The sequence below is a fragment of the Podarcis pityusensis genome, assembly GCF_964106645.2.
Source record: "Podarcis pityusensis genome assembly, chromosome: 1".
Lineage (NCBI taxonomy): Eukaryota > Metazoa > Chordata > Lepidosauria > Squamata > Lacertidae > Podarcis > Podarcis pityusensis.
The window spans coordinates 88,662,575-88,684,849 of NC_138028.1; the positions used below are offsets into that span (position 1 = coordinate 88,662,575).

The window sequence follows — 22,275 nt, forward strand, 5'->3', positions numbered from 1 at the left end:
TGTTTCTATTGTAATTTTACCGGTGTTAGCCGCCCTGAGCCCGGCTCTGGCTGGGGAGGGCGGGGTATAAATAAAATGTATCATCATCATCATCATCATCACCACAGGGGGTTGGACTAGATGACCATCGGGTCCCTTCCGACTCTACGATTCTATGATTCTATAAAGTCAAGTGTTACCGGAAAAATCCGAGGGCGCGCTCGCACTCGAGTGCTAAAATCCACGGGTTAGGGGGTGCAAATTACTTGCCTTGCCCCGGGTGCTGACAACCCACGCTACGCCACTGGTTGGTGGTTCAAATCCACGTGACGGGGTGAGCTCCCGTTGCTCTGTCCCAGCTCCTGCCAACCTAGAAAGCACATCAGAGTGCAAGTAGATAAATAGGTACTGCTCCGACGGGAAGGTAAACAGCGTTTCTGTGCACTGCTCTGGTTCGCCAGAAGCGGCTTAGTCATGCTGGCCACTTGACCCGGAAGCTGTACGCCGGCTCCCTCAGCCAATAAAGCGAGATGAGCGCTGCAACCCCAGAGTCATCCGCGACTGGACCTAATGGTCAAGGGTCCCTTTACCTTCATACTGTACTAAAACGTGTTGGAGGTGTTGGGATGCAACTGGGCTTATACTGGAGGCTGATATATCTGCATGAGAAAGAGCAGATAGAGAGGGGGGCCTCCATGCTTCCTAGACTGTTCTCTAACCTTTGCTGACCTTCCTTGAGGGCTAGAACGATACTCTTAGGGCCACTAACCTCATTTTGCTACTTCTTTCTTCTCCATGCCTTGCCTTAGGGGAGAGATGTCTGTTTTGGCCCTCTCTCCATCTAAGATGCAAGAGCAAGTGTAGCTTTTTGCATTCTCCTCCTTAGTTACATAGAACTAGGATCTTTCCCCAATCAAGCATGTATTTCCTGCAATAAACATAGCTTTCTCGCTTTCCTATACTCAGAGTCCCATTGTGGTCATATCCAGGGCAAAGCAGGTTGCCTCCACAGTGATTCAGTGCCAAGTTCAACTTCTGCTGGTGCATTTAAATAGTCATCGGAGCAGACATTGCAAAAGCAGGAGAGATCCACCCTAATCTTTCCCTCTCCAAGAGGACTTGAGACTTTTGCTGCCCAAGGATCCCAGCAGAAGTTCAGAAAAGGTTGGTGCGGGAATGCTGCCGCAACGCATCGGAGCTGGGACATGTATTCTGGGCTATAAATTGAGTGAATGGGGAGGACAGCATCACACCAGCTCAAGGAAGGATGGGAAGAATGAGTGCATTGTTCAGGCCCCCAATATGTACCTTCAGCAATGGAAAGCGAGCAAAACGGGCAAGTAGGGCATGCTGCTAAAAGCTGGATTTGCTCATGCTGAAGAGGGATTGTCAAAGCTGCCGTTTCCATGTGCTTTTGAAGGGCTTGAAAGCACTTCCTGGGGGGAGGTGACAGCCAAAGGAGGCCACGGGATGCCCATTTGGATCATCCCTGTGCCAGCAGCCGTCCGGGACAACCAGAGGAACTTGCTAAGCAACCACCCATTGGAACATACTGTTCATTCTCCTGCTTAGCAATCCCTTTTCTACTCTCACAGTTATGCTGAAAAGACCGGACAGCAGTGGAAGATAATGCATTGGGGGAGGAGGCAGAGTGGGGTTAATATTGCATCACTTATCTGGAAGGCTCTTGACCAATCCTGAGTTCCAGATCTTCAGCTTTTGCATAGTTCTTAATGCTTGGGGCTAAGCCCAAATCCAACCATGCAATGATGGCTGGATCATCAGGTGATTATCTTTTTTAAAAAAAATATGTACCAGTGTCATGCATTAGCAGGGAAGTATCATCCCCTGATGCAAGCTGTTGGAGCAGGTTGATGCTATAGATTTGTGGCCTTCCATATCTTGTTGAACTCCACCTGCCGTCAGCCCCATTCGACAAGATTTACCCAAGATGACCCATTCGGTCAGGATTTATCTCTATGTAGAGGGCCACAAGTGGTCAAACCCCATTATGGATCTTGGCAGCAGGGCATGCTGGGAGGGAGAGTTCATTAATTTATTTGAGGCATTATTCACCTGCCCTATTTTGTCAACATAAGGACTTCGACTTGCGCAATGAGAGTTTCCACCTCTGCTCCCAGGGGTGCCAACTTCAGGGGACTGAGCAGTTTTGGACCCCGAATACTTTTGGGGAGTGCCCCCCCCAGTGTCCTCTACCATCAGGTGGCAGAGGCCAAGCGCAGAGCCAAGCACATGGCTCCCTCAATCTTTGGTGCAAGTTGGTGTCTCTGCTTGCTCCGTGGGTTGTGGGTAACCCCTAGAACAAATTTAGGGGCAGGCAATGGGAGGAGAGAGGATGAACAATCTGTTGGACAATCAGAAATCCTTGCGCTGATGGAACATCCACTTAGTGCTGCATTGGATTCTACTCTTCAGTTTTTTAATCACTTCCCAAATCATATAATTTATATACAGTGGAACCATGGTTCTCAAACTTAATCCATTCTGGATGTCCGTTCGACTTCTGAAACGTTTGAAAACCATGACGCCGCTTCCAGTTGGCTGCAGGAGCTTCCTGCACTCCAGGAGAAGCTGCATTGGATGTTCAGCTTCCGAAAAACGTTCGAAAACTGGAACACTTACTTCTGGGGTTTCGGGGTTTGGGAGCTGATTTGTTCGTCAACTAAGCTGTTCGAGAACCAAGGTTCCACTGTACTGGTTGATTGTTGTTTTAAACAAAACAAACTCAACGTGATACAATAAAAACACATATATATACAAGGGACTTCATGATCTTGGGCTGGAAGGAAGCTACCTTGGTAAGTACCCAGCAGACTATTTTAGGCTAGATGGTGGTAATAATTTGAAACTTTGACCCTGGTGGACAGGTGAGCCATATGATACCATTGGATTGGACAGCCCAGGCATTAAAGCGCAACAAAATTGGACCCTGGTCTTCTATGAAGACTTGATCAAAGGAACTATGCCAGTTGCATGCCAGACCAATCTCCAAATTCCAGCAACAGATTGCAGGGATTTGGGGTTGGAGAACCCATACTCCAGGTCTGATTCCTGGTATGGCTCCAGCTCAGCCCTGGGAGAACTGTGAAAATGCAGCTGAATTTGTCACACTAATTGTGAAAAACTGGGCAGCACTGCTAGCCATACTTTCCAACTGTGCCATATTTAGGGGTCATACGGGCCAGAAAGACAGTTGAGGTTCTGCATAAGAGATTTGGAGCAGCTGGATCTTTGCCAAATCACAGTCAACAGTTGTCCGGAATTTTTGATGTTTCCATGCATGCTCCTACACCAGCCAGGTGAGGTCAGGCTTTGGCAGCCAATCTGTACTGAGCCTCATCATAGAAACACATAGAAACTGCCTGTAAAAAGTCTGGTCTGGAGTTGGCGACATCCAAACAGCTACTGGTCCAAATTCAGCTGACTTCTGTTGAAATCAAAACTAGATGTCATAGGTTGCTGGTTAAGGCAGAATGGACTAGGCCAAATGTTCACTGGCTCTGATCTTTCTGGGTCAGAAATAGCAGCTTCAGTGAAATAGAACTAACTCATGACATAGCCAATCAGATTTGTCTGTAGGGTAAAAAAAAAACCAATGTTCACATTTTGACACATTGAAGAAACAGTTGAAATTTTTGCTTGGAAGTGTTGATGAAGGTACCAGAACAAGAGACCTTTTTCCACGCTGCCTCACCCCCAATCATTAAAATCATGAATATTTTCAGCTCAGCCATGACTTGAATGATGACCTGTCCTCCCCTTCCTGGCCTTTCATTAAGGTCTTGTAGGGGAGCTTTACATTTGTTATACAATCTTGTATATTTGATTTCAGTTACATGATGAGATAGTGAATTTGTTTATAAACAATACAAAGCCTGCTTTGTTATGTTGCTCTTTTTTTGTATTCTTGGCGTGATTTCTCATCTAGTTGCTTTCTCCCTTTTTTGGTTCTCTTTACTTATTTTCCAAAATGGGCCTCTTTTTTATTATTATTTAATTAGAGTCCTTAGGGGTAATTATTTGACCCTCAAACCCCACCCCCACCCCCACCCCCGTACCCTTGAGTCACTTGGCCATGTTCAGCTCAGATTCTGCTTTGGAACCTCTTGAAAGCCTGAGGGTGACAGGTCAGGAATAAACTTGGCCCACAGTATCTGAGTGGGGGGGGGGGGGAGTGGATAATCAAAGGATAGGGTGTTGCTAAAAGACCAAGATGCTTAGCTTATCCATTAAAAAAAAAAATTCTTTCTCTGTACAGTATAAATGGGACATGATGTTCTGAATGCTTAGCCAAATTGTCTCCTGCGGTTCAGACATGTGCGACTTCTGATTTGAAATAAATGCATTATTAAATACTTTTGACAATTTGTGTAACCAAGCATTTAAAGGCTGGAACGGGGTGGGGGAAATGTTTCCTCAAAACAGAAGCTCCACCTTGCCTTGGCTGCTCTGCAGGAGGAGTTTTTTGGAATCTCACACAGCTGGGATGCCACCTCCACATAGCTGTGACTGGAGTTCATATCCCATGCTGAGAGCCAGAGTGGTGTAGTAGTTAAGAATGGTAGACTCATAATCTGGTGAACCGGGTTCGCTTCCCTGCTCCTCCACATGCAGCTGCTGGGTGACCTTGGGCCAGTCACACTTCTCTGAAGTCTCTCAGCCCCACTCACCTCACAGAGTGTTTGTTGTGGGGGAGAAAGGGAAAGGAGATTGTTAGCCGCTTTGAGACTCCTTAAGGGGAGTGAAAGGCGGGATTACAAATCCAAACTCTTCTTCTTCTTCTCACTGTGGGCCTGTGGGGATTTCCCCCATTTGTTCCATTGTGGGGATCTCTGGGCAGAGCATTTGGGTTCTGCGGCTAACATAACTAATACACCAGTGCTAATTTTTCTAGAAAAAGAGGTGCCGGAACTCACCATGAACAGCTCCCTTGTTCTCTTATAATGGCATTGGTGCCCACCTGAGAGGTGCTGGAACTGGGTTTCGGCTGGAAAGAAGCCTTGCTGATGCCCCTTTTCTTTCTTCTCCCACCCTCCATTTCTTTTTTTGTCTGTGTAGATGAGGAACATACTGAAGTATCTATTGCAGAGAATGTGGTGGATGCCGCCTCCAGTGTGGTGAGTGGCAGTGGACGGATAAAGCCCCCTAAAAATGGCAAGGAGTTCGCCGTCATCCGTGAGAAGGTGAATGAGCAGCAAAAACAGCTGGGCAAGCCTACCAAGCACCACCTCCACTCGCCATCAGTCAGGGTGAGTGAGGTAAACAACGGGTGCGGGAGATGGTCTTCAAGTCCCTGGAAAGGGTGCAGCATGTTGTTATTCTTTGGGGTGGGGACTATATGTAGTTAGAAGATGATCACATGATGAGCTTTTTCTCTAGCTGTCAGAGGCACCCCTGCCCCTACTCTCCATTAGTAGCTGGAGGAGACTTGCAGAGAGTGAAGAACGTGCTGTGAGTAGAGGAGTGGGAGCTTCTCCCATCGTTTGGACCCCCTAGGAAACTCAACAAACCTGCTGGAACTGGGTGTGGGGAGTGTAGCTGAATGGGACACAGCTGTTGGGCTACCTGAGAAAGTACCAGCCACTTTGAGCCTGTCCATAAAAAGGAAGTCTAGAGTGAGAAACTAGGGTGGTGTCCGCTGTTTCCAGGAACTCTTCTCATTGTGAGACTTTTGTGGGCGAGCTGAGAGTTTCTTTGAACCCTGAGTGGGTACCCAGAGGTTGAGAGGTTGAGCCACAGAGTTTCTGCTTGTCAAATGAATAATGTTCATTGTGTGAGACTGAATTCTACTCACCTCTCCCGTCATAAACAGTACTGAAGGTTACATCGGGGCCAGGCCATGGGAAGAGATGAGACAGCACAGCGAGGAGGAAAATAGAGCCAAACAAACAGAACATGAGATACCTCTTCATGAGATTGATGGATTTTGGCAGGGCCCAGGAGGAGGACTTTGCCACACAGTTGTCATTCAGGATTACAGCTGGCATCATCAACCAGAGTGCAGGGATAATTCCTATCAATAGCTTTTCTAATTTAGCTTTGGATCCTCTTCCCCCACTTGTCGGGTGAAACTGATGCCACATAAGCTTTTGGTCTTATAGCCACAACTCTTGGAGGCTCCCAGAGCAGCATTGCTTTGATGCCTCCAGAGCAGTCTTGGTGCTGTTGCTGCTGCTGCTACTGCTTTTCCCGGGGGTTTCCATTCTCCTGCTCTGTGCTTTTAATTGCCACACTCACGCTGGTCTAGTTGGCTTCACTGTTCCCTGACGGGCTGGGTTCCAGGCAGAGTCCGAGCAGCTGAAAGGTACTCAGGATGCTTTCTTGGACAGAAACTGATGGACCGGAGTGTTAAAATTGGTTTTCAGAGTCTCTTCAAAGCAATTGAAGGGACCTGGCATGCTGTCAGCTTGTTGGTGGCCTTTGCAATCATGAAAATCAAAAGAGGAGGACAGAGTACTGGTGGCCCAATCAGATAAGACACATAGCTCTGATTATAACTTATGGAATACTGTAGAGTCAATAAACTAAATAAAACCACCCACCCAGAACAGGGAAAAGAACCGTGGCAATTGATCTGTGAAAGATTCCTTGCCCAGCTATTTGCCCAGAACAAGATCTACCACTGATATGAAGATGGCTGGAGTATTAAGGAGTAAGCCCCACTGGACATGTCTGAGTAAGCATGCTTAGGATTGTTCTGAAAGTTTGCATTCTTTATATAGGCTGTAAAATTTTAAACCTTGAACAGCAATGGATCCCAACCATCATACTATGTGTTTCCTGGTCTGGGGTCTATTGGTGGGATTATGGAGTGTCTCGGTAGGATGATTTCATTATGTATGCCAGGTAGTGTTAAACATTGCAGCTGGGGCAGCAACTTTCTGTGCATGGTTGATACCTTAAGAGAGCCATGGTAGCTGAAGAGGATCCTGTATACAGTACATGACCAAATGCCACTGGGAATTAGAAGGTAGCATCAGGGTGGTGGGAGAGCTTAGTCTTTCACAGTACATGCATATTAGCTTGCAGAGCAGCGAATCAAGACGTATACAAAATGGTAATGTTTGCCCTTCATGATAACTGGAGGAACTGATTTTGTGCACACTCCCAGACTGGATATTACAACCTGAGGCAATATAAAATGTCACATTACCACCAGCAGCATAGCCAGGGATATGTGTATATATAAACTGTGTGCTAAAAATATCCCAATTTTTGGGCCACACTATAGCCTAACATCCAAGCCAAGAGGAGCTGAATTCTGCTGTCTGTACATCACTATGCAGAGCAGGAACATGTTATGTGGATTTTCTTTTTCTGCAGCATTTCTTCAGAGGCTACCATTAGCCATGGGGTAAAGAGTAACACACAGTGCCATAACTTTGCTTCCTAACTATTGGAAACTCTTTACAGCACCCACTGCCTCTTTTGATTTCATCAGTTGTTTTCCCATTCAGTTCCTATTTTTCCACAGCCCAAAGAGTCAGGAACATGTTACCGTTGTTGTTAAGAAAATAAAAGTTGAGAGATCTCAGAGAGCTGAACTCTGTGGCAAATAGCAAGACTGTATAGTATGATCACAAGGATAGCTCAGTTGGTTCGAGCGTGGTGCTGATGACTTCCGGTCGGCGCCATCGGTTAATGGCGGATTTCCCTCCGAGCTCCGGAGGGGGTCTGCTTTACAAGTTCGGGTCCTGTCGCTACGGCGAAGCGGGGACCCTCAAAAATTACAGGCGCGGAAGCCTGTGAACAAGGAGGCTCGGTGGGCACCATCGCGCCCCCCCGAAATCGCAAGGGAGCCTTTTTAAAGGCTCCGGAACGGCAGCGGGGGGAGAAGCGGTGCTGAGAGCCGCTACCCAGCTTGTAAAGCGAAGCCGCATCGCCATAGCCGGAGAGCGCCGATTCCTTCCTGAAAATTGGATTACAAAGTAAAACCAGTGAGTAAGACTGACTTAATTGGGATTTACAATTATCTTTTTGAAATTTGGCTGAAAACGGGATTGGTTTAAAGTAAGGAAGTCAGCCTTTCCCGGACTGCATAAGGATAAAGCAAAGAAGGATTAAAAGCTGCAACCATTGAGAGATCGCAAAGAGTGAAGAGAACCAGACATAAACTGTGAATTTTCCCCCTTTTGGTAGGCAGGAGCAAAAGGGGGAGGAATTTGGGATTAGAACCTGCCAGAAAAAGATTTTAAAACTTTTTATCGCTGTGTCAAACACCCCTGAAATGGACTGCCGGGGCAGAGGAACCTGGAGAGAGAGAACTGTCAGTGAGCTGTCACTTGGATTGTTACATTGTTTCAAACTACTCAGCTCAGGAGAGACATTAAATTACTGGTTTGTTGAACTCTGAAAATATAAGAACTGTTACAATTGACTACTGGGAAACCTCAGGGGAATTTTTGACTGTAAGACATTTTGTTTAGTTTTGGAAACTTTTTTCCCCTAGAGGGCACTTTGATAACTGTTGCAAATTGGGTTGTAACTATTAAGGCAGTGGAAATTTCCCTTGAAAAACAACTAACAGCTGCGAGAGTGACCTTGGCTAGGCATGAGTGGTGCATCAGAAGAGACAACAACCAGGTCTGGGAGACAATACAAAGCAAAACCTTCACAGCGAAGAGTTTCAGTCCCAGGCATCCCAGTGGCACCAGCTGCAACTGGTCAGACAAGAACAACAATGTCATCAGATCCTGTAACACAAGCTTTGGTTAAAATAAATGAGTCTTTGGAATCTTTGACAAAGCAGGGGGCGGAAAATAGTAGAAAATTGACAGAACTCTCAATCAAACTTGATCAGAATACACAAAGTGTGAATGAATTAGGGAAAAGGGTGACATCTAATACAGAATCTATTAATAAAATATTAGAGGACTCTGCTAATATACGTAAAATCGCAGAAGAAGCCAAAGTCTCTGCTGATGAGGTTAAAGTCTTGGCGGATGCTACACAGGAAAAAATTGTACCAGTTTGCAAAAAGCTAGAAGATCATACATTGGCCCTGTCTATGCTTGAATTGGAGAGGAGAGGTAGAAATTTAAGACTACGAGCGGTGCCTGAAAGTGAAGGAGACAACTTGGCGAACTTCCTTTCTAAAGAATTTTCTGATTTTTGGCAACAGGAGTTAGAGAAGGAAGAAATTAAAATAGTCACTGCTTTTAGACTGGGAAGAGCACAAGGCAGGAAGAAGCCAAGGGATTGCCTAATAACATTAAGATCAAGAGAGGAGAGAGATAAAATATTGAGCTTGCATTTTCAAAGAACACTCGAGATTGAAAAGTCTTTTGTGGAGATTTTTAAAGATATTCCAAAGGAAATCCTAGACGCAAGAACATACTATAAAGAACTGGTCGGATTGCTGAAGAAGAACGAAGTACCTTTCAGGTGGGAATTCCCGCAAGGCCTATCTTTTAAATTCAAAGGTAGGAAAATAAGGATAAGATCAGTAGAAGATCGAGATCAATTTTTAAATCACTACAGGGAAGACCTTCTGAAAGGAACAGTCGGAGAGGAAATAACATCAGAAACGAAAGACGCAACAGACATTTTAAACCTGACGTTTGGACTGAAATCACCGACAGAAGAAGAACAACTACTCGGAGCGACAGGAGGTAAATAGCCTCAGGATGGCCCTGCAACTTCTAAGCTGGAATTGTAATGGACTCAACCTTCCGCGAAAGAGGAAAAATATATTCCATTTATTGAAAAAAGAGCAGTTGGACATAATTTGTTTACAGGAAACCCATATAACAAGATTGCATAGGAAATTACTCGTCAATAAGAGATTAGGCCAAGAATTTATTTCATCGGATAAAGTTAAGAAAAGAGGAGTGGTAATCTATGCAAAAGAAAAACTTTCCCCAAAGTTTATATTTAAAGATGAGCAAGGAAGATATTTGGCAATTGAAGTGCAAATTCAAGGTGAAAAATTTTTGATACTAGGGATCTACGCACCTAATGAAGGGAAGTCAGAATTTTTTAAGAAGTTGCATGAGATATTGTTGGACTATTTGGATTACAAATTAATCATGATGGGAGATATGAACGGAGTGGTATCTACAAATATGGATAAAGCACAAAGACAGGTAATTACCAGAGATGGGAGACTACCAAAGACTTTCTTTGAAATGACTGAAAATATGGACTTGATTGATATATGGAGAACAAGGAACCCTCTCGAGAGAGAGGGAACCTTCTTCTCTGAAGCAATGATGACCTGGACCAGAATCGATCAAATTTGGATTACTAGTGGGTTGGCTCCAAAGATTAAGAAAGTGGAAATCTGCCCAAAGACTTGCTCCGACCATAACGCCGTGAAGATGGAGATGAAATTTACAGCAACTGGTCAATTCAGATGGAGGATGAATGACAACCTATTTCGAGATGAGGAGATCCATAGAAAGGCCCAAAAAACTTTAAAGGACTATTTTGAAATAAATCTAAAAACTGATGTAGAAAAAAGAGTGATATGGGACGCAAGTAAAGCAGTGATGCGAGGATTTTTAATTCAACAAAATTCAGTAAAAAAGAGAAAGCAAAATGAGAAGAAGGATAAGATCTTGGAAAAGATAAAAGAAGGAGAGAAGAAATTGAGATCAAAACCAAAGTCCCAGGAGATTTTGAGAGAGATTAAGTTATACCAGACACAATATATGGAATTGATGAATCAAGAGATTGAATGGAAGATAAAACAAATGAGACAAAAGACTTTTGAATCAGCAGATAAATGTGGTAAGCTTCTGGCTTGGCAACTGAAGAAAAGACAGAAACTAAATACAGTTACAAGCCTAGAAGTGGATGGAAAGAATATTTCTAAACCTAACGAGATAAGAAACTGTTTTTTGAGTTATTTTAAAAAGCTATATTCACAAGGACCGCAGAAGGAGGAGGATATAGATGAATTCCTTAAAAAGTATGGACTACAAAAAATCTCCTACCAAAGTAAGGTGGATCTAAGCCAGAGAATAACAGATCAAGAGATAGAGAGTGCCATTCAAAATATGCAACTGGGCAAATCTCCAGGACCAGATGGACTGACTTCCAGATACTATAAAGCTTTGAAGGAGTGGTTGGTACAACCATTAAAGGAAGTCTGTAATGAGATCTTGGAGGGGAAAAGGGCACCAGAATCGTGGAAAGAAGCGTATATTACACTCATACCAAAGACAGAGACTGAAAAGACTCAACTTAAGAACTACCGCCCAATATCATTACTTAATGTGGATTATAAAATTTTTGCAGACATTTTGGCAAAAAGATTGAAAAGAGTGTTGATGGAGAAGATTCATAAGGACCAAGCAGGCTTTCTCCCAAAAAGGCATTTATCAGACAATGTGAGGAACATAATAGACATTTTGGAATTATTAGAGGTGAACATAAACACTAAAGCAGTTCTGATCTTTGTGGACGCGGAGAAAGCCTTTGACAATATTTCTTGGAGTTTTATGAAAAAGAATCTTCATGGGATGGGGGTAGGCCAAGGATTTGAGAATGGTATGGGTGCCATATACGTTGAACAAAAGGCTAAGTTGATTGTAAATAATGTGATAACTGAAGAATTTAAAATAGAAAAAGGGACACGACAGGGGTGCCCAATTTCCCCTTTACTTTTTATTTCTGTTCTGGAGGTGTTGCTTAATATGATTAGAGATGACCAGCAGGTTAAAGGTGTACAGGTCGGAGCCAAACATTACAAGTTAAGGGCCTTTGCAGATGATTTAGTACTTACTTTACAAGAGCCAGACACTAGTACAAAAAGGGTGTTGGAGCTAATTCAAGAATTTGGTCAGGTGGCCGGATTTAAATTGAATAAACAAAAGACTAAAGTTTTGGGAAAAAATTTGACAGTCATGGAGAGGGAGAAGTTCCAGAATGAAACAGGTTTGACAGTGGTAAAGAAGGTGAAATACCTAGGGGTCTATTTGACATCTAAGAATTCGAACTTGTATAAAGACAATTATGAAAAATGTTGGTCGGAAATTAAAAAAGATCTAGAAATATGGTCAAATTTGAGATTGTCAATGTTAGGCCGAATTGCAGCTATTAAGATGAATGTATTGCCTAGAATGTTATTTTTGTTCCAAACACTACAAATTCTGGACAAGATAGATTGTTTCAAGAGGTGGCAGAAGGATATCTCAAAATTTGTCTGGCAGGGCAAAAAGCCCAGAATAAAATTTAAAATACTGACGGATGCAAAAGAAAGAGGGGGGTTTGCCCTGCCGGACTTAAAACTGTATTATGAAGCAGCAGCATTTTGCTGGCTGAAAGAATGGATGCTCCTCGAGAATACAGATATCTTGGACTTAGAAGGTTTTAACAATACATTTGGTTGGCATGCATATTTATGGTATGATAAAATTAAGGTGCATAGGGCCTTTAAAAACCATATTGTCAGAAAAGCATTATATAACGTTTGGATAAGATATAAAGATTTGTTGGAAAGTAAAACCCCTAGATGGTTGTCACCTTTGGAGGCTACAGCGCTGAAAAAGCTTAATATGGAAGCTGAATGGCTAAAGTATTGGGAAATTTTGGAACAAGATGGAGATAAATTGAAGTTACAGAGTTATGAGAAATTGAAACCCAAAGTTCGAGATTGGCTCCATTATTATCAAATAATGGAGGTGCATAAACAAGACAGGAAAATTGGATTCCAGGTGGAGAAATCAAAATTAGAAATTGAACTGTTAGAACCCAATACTAAGAATTTGTCAAAAATGTATAATCTGCTGCTGAAATGGAATACACAAGATGAAACAGTTAAATCAGCTATGATTAAGTGGGCACAGGACATTGGTCATAACATTATGTTTGCTGACTGGGAATGGTTGTGGAACACTGGTATAAAATTTACGGCATGTAATGCCTTAAAGGAAAATATTATGAAAATGATCTATAGGTGGTACATGACCCCAGTCAAGCTAGCAAAAATTTATCATTTGCCTGATAATAAGTGTTGGAAGTGTAAAGAAACGGAAGGTACTTTTTATCATCTTTGGTGGACGTGCCCGAAGATTAAGGCTTTCTGGGAAATGATATATAATGAAATGAAAAAGGTACTTAAATGTACTTTCCCTAAGAAACCAGAGGCCTTTCTCTTGGGCATTGTCGGCCAATTGGTGTCAAAGAAAGATAGAAATTTCTTTATGTATGCTACGACAGCAGCAAGAATACTCATCGCAAAGTATTGGAAGACAGAAGAATTACCCACCTTGGAAGAGTGGCAGATGAAGGTAATAGACTATATGACACTGGCTGAGATGACTGGCAGAATCCGTGAGCAGGGGAAAGAGACGGCGGAAGAAGATTGGAAGAAATTTAAAATTTATCTTAAGAACTATTATAAAATTGAGGAATGTTAAAATGTCGAGGTTTGGAGAAAGAAAAGGAGATTACAGCGACATAAGATTAAGTTGAAGAAAAGAATAAGAAAAAATATATTTGATAAAATTAATTAGAATTTGCTGAAATAAATTTTGGAAATTGGGATGTAGGAAGGGGAGGTTTGGGGGAGTCCGAGAAGAGAGGGATATGAAAAAAAGGTTATGAAATTTTACATGTTTGTATGTCTTTTTTTATTTGTTTGTAAAATTTTTCTGTAAAACCAATAAAAAATTTTTATAAAAAAAAAAAAAGATAATACCAAGGTTGCAGGTTCAAGCCTCATAAGGGACAGCTGCATGTTCCTGCATTGCAGAGGGTTGGACTAGATGCTCCTTGGGGTCCCTTCCAACTCTTCTGATTCTAAGAATCCCAGAACACACCAGTGGCCTTCTTAAAACTGTACAGGAGCCTAGTTGGGGGGTGCTTTGCCATGGGTTGTCCCTATGTTCCCCCTAGCATTTAAAAGGCTGCAATCACATATGATCAACCTTGGAAAGACCCATGTGATCAAGCGTCTCCATGCGGGGAGGGCTGATAAGGACTGCCTGAGCCCTTCTATCCCAGCCCAATCATCCAGAGGATCCCTGTTAGTTGTCCCCCTGTGTTACAGAGCCCTGACCAACCTCAGCTAAAGTTGGGCATTTACTGTGATGAGTCCCACAAGATAAAGCAGAGATTCCACAGGCATCCTTGGACATCTCTTGAAAACTTCTTAATGCAGATAGTCGGTTGCAGCTGTATAATTTTTATCTTTGATTAGCCAGCTGCCTTAAAGACGATCTGTATTTTTGGTTTTTTTTAATTGGTGTTTTATATGTTAGCATTGCACTCTTCTCTGACATTCTAAGATATAGCGGTCTAGAAATAAATCCATCATAGGAGCGTCATAAGAGGTTCTCTGCTATGGAGAACAACCCTCTAATGTCTGAAGGGCACCATATTCCCATCATAGCACTGTGGTTCTTATAAGTGTTTCCATTCTTCCCAGTGTATACAGGCAGTTGGTGGGTTAATGCCATCAGTGGCATATTCCCTATAGTGGTGCTAAACTCAAAATTTAGCCAGTTAATATGAAGCTGTAGGTTCTCTTTCTACCTCTCCAGTCACTCTTCAGAATAGTGTTCAAATCACAAGAGGGATGATCAGCCTGGCCCCATTACTATTTTAGGAGGTTTTAAGGAGACAATGATTTGTTCAAAATTGGTGGAACATGAAGATTGGGGTTTGTGGGTTTCATTGTTTTATAACCCACAATCTTTTTATTCCCATAGTTTGAGGAGCTACTCATTGGTGCTTTTTAATAAGTGTAGTGGATGTAGATTTCTATCCAGTGTTTGAACTTTGTTTTGAGGCTATAAATCAAAGTTCCCCCTGAGAAGAGGTTGAATTTGATCAACTTAAGTTTGCAATTTTACTGGCACAGGGAGAATCTCCATGGAAATTGGGCATGTAACTACCCTTCTATGATTCTTCTAAGAAAGAAATGGTAGAAAACTGTCTTAAAGCACAAATATTTGCAAAGCGCTCTCAATAGTTCTTCTTCCCAGCCCTGTCTAAAAAGAAGTATATTCAGAAGACCAAAAAATCATCCTTGTTACATTATCCCCTTGTATTGTTTTTGTTTTCATATCCATTAATCAAAGATGATGCAAGCCAGTTATTTCAAATCGTTTGACACTGAGTGACATGAGCTGCATATATACCAAGTGTGTTGTGTCTTTGGGCAAATCACCATTGGGTCATAACACTTTGATCCTTTCTGGCAAATGTTTAACAGCCTTGAGACGGTGTGACTACAGGCGAAGGGAGGTGTGCTAGAATACTTTTTCTGATGCTTTGGGATGAAAAGGAGTCAGGTGTGGGTTTGGGGGCGGAACCGGCATAGCTACCCTAAGCAAGAACTTAAATCCCACATGTGTCAGAAGGTGAAAGCCATTGTTGTCTCCATTGTGCCAGCTGGGCCCTGCCTGATTTCCTCATTTGTTTTTCTTCCGCTTTCTTGACCATTTGCAGACCCCCTGCCAACAGGAATTAGATCAAGTCTTGGAACGCATCTCAACCATGCGCCTGCCAGATGAACGCGGTCCTTTGGAGCACCTCTATTCCCTAAATATTCCAAACTGCGACAAGCAAGGCCTTTACAATCTCAAACAGGCAAGTGCAGAGGGTGATTGGGGGCAGGGTCCTTCAGACAACTGTCATTTGAGGGATCACCGGTGCTGATCAAAGTATGCAGGGTGGTTCAGCCGGTTCTGGTTTTTGCAGGTCAGCATGTCTAAACAGAGATCAGCATGGGCAGCACAGGACTCTTGGCATGTTTGAATACCATATGAATATCCTTTCAGAATTGGGCCAAAAGGCCATCTGGTTCTGTCTAGCAAGATGCTCTCTAGCAGCCAACACAGTGCTCTTCAGAACCTACAATTCCCATAATACATGGCCATTGGCCATGTTGGCTGAGGCTGATGGGGTTAGGAGTCCCAACAACATTTGGAGGGCACCACATTGGCTCCTGCCGCTCTTAAAGCTCATGGGGAAATTGTAATGGTGCGAGAGAAAGCCCCACTTTTCCTGTTGTTTGTTTGCCAAGTGGCGGAAATTGCCTGCTTTCCTGCATCCAGTCTTACAGGTCCCAAGGATGTACTGTATCTGGAATACAGAATGGTAGTATGAATCCTAAATCTGGTAGATACATCTACCAGTCTTCCTTTCAGCTTATGTGCCACTCAACAACAAGCATATTTCACTTGCAAACCTTGTTCTGAAACTCAGTTTCCACTCATGAGCAGGAATGAAATAAGAGTTCAGTTGACATCTTGGTTGAAGTTTATCAGGGGATGGGAGGTCAGGACGCCGAGCAGGCCTAGGAAGCTTTGTGGCAATGATTCTATGTAATCACTTGGGCATGGGACTGTGACAACAATGGCGACCTTCTGAAGGTAATGGGGCTCTCCTGGTCAGCAGGCAAAAGCTGCACTTCTAGGTTAGCAGCTGACCTTGTACCACATCCCATATTCAATCCAGAACCTCAACTTTGGGTTGGAGATAAAGCACACCAAAAATATGCCCGCCAGTTCTTTGACAGCAAATGCGCCTAACGGCATTTGAGGGAACTTCAGCTCACAAAGTTTTGAGTTTGCAGGCAATGCTGTGTGGATCAAGCTCTAAGGGAGAAAAGGGCTTTCTGGACCTTGCATCCTGCTGACCCAAGCAATAAGGCATAAGAGCAGCAGCAGCTCTCAGGGATATGGAGCCAGGAGTATACTTCTGGTCAGTGACGGAGGAAGCCACTCGGGCACCTGGGGCAGCACACCCAGGATCAGGGCAAGCCATCCATAGGGGCAGGGTGAGGGCAGGGCCTCTGGAGTCTGCCTGCCTCTTTCCACTCAGCTGCCCTAAAGCTGGGGGGGGAGGCAGCAAGTGAACCATTTGGGCAGCATGGAGCCTGCACGTGCTCTCTCCTGCTCAAGCCCAGGAGAGATGCGCGGCTCAGGCATGCTGCAGGCCCCACGGTGAGTGCCGCCTGGCATTTTGTCACCCCCCCCCAGTGGTGACACCAGGGGCGGCCTGCATCTACCGCACCCCCCTTCCTCTGCCCATCTGGGGTCTCTTAGCGGGAGCACTTGTTATTCTCTAAAAGTTGACTTGGCAGATGTATCTCTCTGCTTTTTCCCTTTCTAAGGCTAGCAAGCATAATTTTTTTTTTTTATTAGTCCTGCTGGACAAGCTGGGTGTGGACCTAAATGTAGGGTGTGGTTGCTTTGATGCAACTTTCCCCATTTGGGGGAGATGAAAGCGGCAACCTTGATTCCCCCAAGGTTCTAATTACCTTGCAAGGCCCACACCCCACAGCTGTGGCTAATCCCCCATAAATGAATTAGTTCCCTAAAGGGATTTAGCTGTGCTGAGTGAAGCTTGCTCTTCACACTGCCTTGTCTTGCACCAACATTTTCCATCGACTCAGGAAGCAGGCAGGTACATACATAGTTCGGACCTGTACAGCCCTTGCCCGTCATGTTCATCCCTGCCACAAAGAGAAAAAGAAAAACAGTATTGCCTGAAGTTTGGTTGCTCACACTGGTATTACAGAGACATGTATTTATAGATGCCTTGTTCATTTGCTTTCTATTAGCGCTATGCTTACTGGTTCAAGAGCTAGGATAGTCAAATCCTTCTTAGCAATGAATCTTAGTATAAGAATTGCTCATCGTTTTTTGCATTCCGTACGCTGAGATCTTTCTGTGGCCTCAACCTTGTTATGTATGCATTAACTCCACTGCTAAACACTTTACTGCTGAATTTCTCTTTTGAAATGTCAAGTACTAATGACATAACTCCCCACTGTTGTCACATTTTTGCAGTTGATGCATGGTAGCATGTGAAAAGAGTGATCTTTGCTAAAATATACTGTTAGCAGAGTTTTTCCTTTTCAGACCACTCTTTCCCACTCCTTTCCATGAAGCTTCCCCTCCCTCTTTCCTTTGCCACACATGTTCCTCTCCTGTTTCCCACCAGGAAACTGGTATCACTGCTGATTTTTAGGAAAGCCAATTTAAACCTTACATGTGGTCAGGGCTGTAGCTAGGGGGTGGCAAGGTGGGCACCTGCCAGGGGTGCAGATGATTGGGGGGGGGGGCGCAAAATCGGCTTAGAAATATGTCCATAAATATAAATATTGATTATTGCCTCATAAGAAATGGTTTTAAATAGAGGGTGAATTGAATGGGGGAGGGGGTTGGAGGAGAGGCAGAAAGAAAAGCTAATTTGTCCATAGCTAGAGGGTACAATCTGGACGGTTCTGCCAGGGGCGCAAGATCACCTAGCTACGGCTCTGCTTATGGTGAAATCTGTGAACACTCCAGGATCCCTGACGCTTATGAATCCTAGCCACAAGTTAAATCCACTGTAGAAGTAATGTGTGGGTGGGTGCAGAAGAAGCGTATCTCTTGCACACTTGTTCCTATATACCATTTGCACCAGATATGAGAAAGCCCCTACTAGAACATTTGCATCTTCTCAGACTTTCCCTAAATATGATGTTGGTCCCTTTAAAAAACCACAAGAGGTGGTTGTATATTTTGATGGGATGTATTGATGGGGTGTTACAGTGAAACTTCAATGTTCTCACTGCACGACAGTTGCAGGCAGGGATTTCCCTTGCATTCTTGCAGCACCTCCAGCCCACTGGTGCTGCTCTTAGAGGTGAATGGTGTAAACTGCTTCTTCCCTTCCCTGTCTGTAAAGGAAGAAAGCATTGTGTGACGTGGGCCGTTTCACTTTTTGTTTAGACAGCAGGCTGCTCTGAAACACTTGGTGTAGCTTCCACTACCCGGCAGCTATAATGTCTGCATAACAAAAGTCAAGAGCTTTGTTTTCCATGTGCTCCAATTCATGTAGTCTGCCTAAGTCAATGGTGTTCTCTTCTTCTCTCTCTTCCCCACCCCTTCTCCACCTTTAGTGCAAGATGTCGGTGAATGGCCAGCGCGGAGAATGCTGGTGCGTTAACCCTAACACTGGGAAAATCATCCAGGGGTCGCCCACTGTCCGTGGAGATCCTGAGTGCCACCTCTTCTACCCTGTGCATGAGCAAGAGGACCGGGGAGCGCATGCTTTGCATGTGCAATAGATGGACGTGTTCTCTCTCTTTCTCACTCGCTGGCAGGCAGGCAGCTTGGCCTCTTGCCTCAGCGCTGGATTTTACATGGGTTTCGATGCATCTTATTTTTATCTCTCTCTCTCTTTTCTTGTATTCCAGAAGGTCCCGACATTTTGTGGGCTTCGTGTGCCTCCCAGTTGCTTGCCTTTAAATCCTTGGGGAAGAATTGCAAAGGGGCTTGGTGGCAGGGGTGGGGACGGGGACTGGTTTCTAAACCTTTAAAAAAATCTTTTGCCTAAGAGGTTTCACGATTATTAGACCACTTGTAGCCTTGCAGCAAACAAGCAGGAGAAACAAGGGAGCTGACCTTCCCTCTTGGCTGTTGAATTGCTTACCCAGGCCTCTCCAAAGAACCCGGGTGATCATGCTGGATGGGAGAATAATTGTCCCAGCCCCCACCCGCCATACACACACACCAAAGACCAAAGATTGTAAATACTGCATGTTGCCTGCTACACACAGCCCTGACAACCTGTTCCCCTGTTATTGTGTGGGTTGTAGCATATATTGAGCAGGTAAAGAGAATCCTTGTCCAGCACATACTCAGTTGGAATTGCTACACAGAAAGCATATAGAGTGGGAGGGAGCTACTTCCTGACACTAATTTCTTCCACAAGGCATTGCACTTGACATAGAAGTTCAACCCCTTCTCTTTCCCTGCCCTGGGAGCCTTATTCTTTAAGAATTTTGCACTTCTGGGCAACTTTCTGTTAGGTAGGACCTTGTATTGCATTCAGTCTTGATGCATCCTAAGAAACACTAATACACAGAAAATGTCAATGCTAGGCAGTCAACTCCTTCAGATCAGAATTAAACTCAAAAGCAGGGAAGAGAGGGGTCAGGGATTGGGGGAAGAAGCTTAGAATTCAGTTGTTGTTATTTCCCCCCCCCCCCCCCCAAGAAGCAAAAACCCATTTAAAACCCACATTTTAAGCTGCTGCCAATGTCCCTCCTTCCTTTTGCGTGGGACCCAGGTGAGCAATGCAATATGTAAACAACACTTTATACAGTGTGCGGTAATCCCCCGAAATGCAGACTGAGAAGATGATGGACACACATGCATATATACACATGTACAGAATAATAATTAATATCTGGGAGCTGGGGTGATGTGGTGTTGAATATGCCGTTCCCAAGAATAGATTGAGCTTCTCTGATATTATTTCAGACACTCTTGATTTGGCTTTTGTGTGGATCATGCAAATGCTGAAAACTGATTTAGCAACTGCATGAACAATTAGATTTTCTTTTATTATATATACCAATTTATATTTACAGGACAACTGCTAGGTTCATGTACTTAGTATAATCATTGGAGGTTGGGTGCTTTTGTTTTTTGAAATACAGTATTTTGAGGGGGGAAACCCAAGCAATATAGTTTCCACCCCTTTTCTGCAAACGTCATGAGTGCAGCAGGTGCTTTACTTTACCACCACGTTTTCACAAGTGGAGCAATTTCCTTGTCCTAGCCGCCATCTTGGAAGAGAAGTGTCTTGAACCATTATGCAACGGTTAGTAATTGGAGGTGATTTCAACTACTCTTATTATTCCCTCTCACCTCCATTGTGAAAATGAGGTGGTAAATGAACAGTGTGAAAATGCCACCACACACCACCCTAAAATAAATGACTCATAGAGATTGACTTTCTTAGTTGGGTTTTCCCGCCCCCCGCCCCCCAAGGCAGAGATTAGATAGAAGAAATGAGGTGAAATTTAAATGTTTAATGCAAAACAGTGCGAGCAGTCATTGAGTAGTTTGCTGGGTTATGCAGGATAGAGAAAACAAAGGTGTTGCAAAATGCTAGGTAAGTGTTTGTGGAATGAGGGTGCCTGCTCTGTGAGGAAGTACAGAACAAGGGCAACAATGCAAGTGGTTATGATGGAAATGGATCTCAAGTACACTGGAGACTTTTTAGGAGTGGACATTGTTCAATGACCATCCCATTAGACCATTTGGATAAAAAATATGGCACATTCTAGCCTGCTGTAATGATGGATGGATGAAATGAAGAGTCTTAATGTGGTGATGAGATTACCTTTTTAAGTACCAGGCAATTTTGCCTGACATTTCCCCAACCCATAGGCTCAGAAAACAGAAAGTGGTATTGTTTTTGGGATTCCCCACACAGCAAGAAGGAAAAAAAAGAATCTCATTACTGCTTCCCATTTTCAATCTATTTAGCACCCACGAACATTAGTATTAGTGCCTTGATGGGGAACATCAGCTGCTTCTCAAACTTACCTTTAGCTACCTTTAGGTTCTTTTTAAGTACAAACCTAGAACTGTGGTGCATTCAGCATCAGTGAGGACATCAAAGCACCTCCCAAGTTCTGGGGGCATAAATGTATGTTTCTGTTTTTGTTGGGTTTTCCCCCTCTGAGAGGCATCCAGATTCAGTACACCTAAAAATTGTAAGGGGGCAGATGGTGCTCTTTGTGGTTGATACACATTGAAGAGGAATTTGAACATCACAAGCATCAGCTCACAACTGAAATTTGTACTCCTGTTTAGAAATCACAATGCTTTTTTTCTATTTTGTTTTGATTGCTAAATTGTGAGAAAGTTGGAATAAATTAAATGGGATGCCAAACAAAAAATGTGTTGTCCTGCAGTTTATTGTATCGTGTGCGGCCCAGGGCAAGAGCATCAGCATTCACCAGGTAAGCCAGCTTAATGATACAGTGGTACCTTGGTTCTCAAACTTAATCCATTCCGGAAGTCCGTTCCAAAACCAAGGTGCGCTTTCCCATAGAAAGGAATGCAAAATGGATTAATCCGTTCCAGACTTCTTAAAACAACCCCTAAAACAGCAATTTTACATTTATTTTACTATCTAATGAGACCATTGATCCATAAAATGAAAGCAATACCAATGTACTGCAGTCACAGAATCAATCAATCAATCAGTAGCTGAACTGGGTTCCACACAGTCACAAAAACGAAACAGAAAGAGCCGCAAATACAAAAAATGCAAAATAAATAGCAAAAATAGACAGACCTCAGCGTAACACTCAAAACGGAAGTGTGACACTCCAAACAGAGCATGTTCGGCTTCCCAAAAAATTTCACAAACCGGAACACTTCAGGGTTTGCAATATTTGGGTTCCAAGTTGTTTGAGTACCAAGGCGTTTGAGAACCAAGGTACCCCTGCAAATTACAAACACTGCTCTCATTAGGCATCACTACAGTGGTACCTCTGGATGCGAACAGGATCCATTCCGGAGCCCCGTT

The 22,275-nt window shown here is 43.6% G+C and overlaps 1 protein-coding gene across 2 annotated transcripts in view; it reads left to right on the plus strand.

Moving 5' to 3' along the window:
* Positions 1–21,640, plus strand: part of IGFBP2 (insulin like growth factor binding protein 2) — an 85,857-nt gene extending 64,217 nt beyond the window's left edge. The window contains exons 2-4 of one of the 2 annotated variants that reach the window (XM_081008796.1): positions 5,059–5,258; positions 15,400–15,540; positions 18,845–21,640. In XM_081008796.1, the coding sequence (XP_080864922.1) occupies positions 5,059–5,258; positions 15,400–15,540; positions 18,845–19,012 (509 nt within the window). In that variant the 3' untranslated portion in view covers positions 19,013–21,640. The remainder of the gene's footprint in view (positions 1–5,058; positions 5,259–15,399; positions 15,541–18,844) is intronic. The other variant, XM_081008797.1, reaches the window with a different exon arrangement.
* Positions 21,641–22,275: the final 635 nt, after the last annotated feature.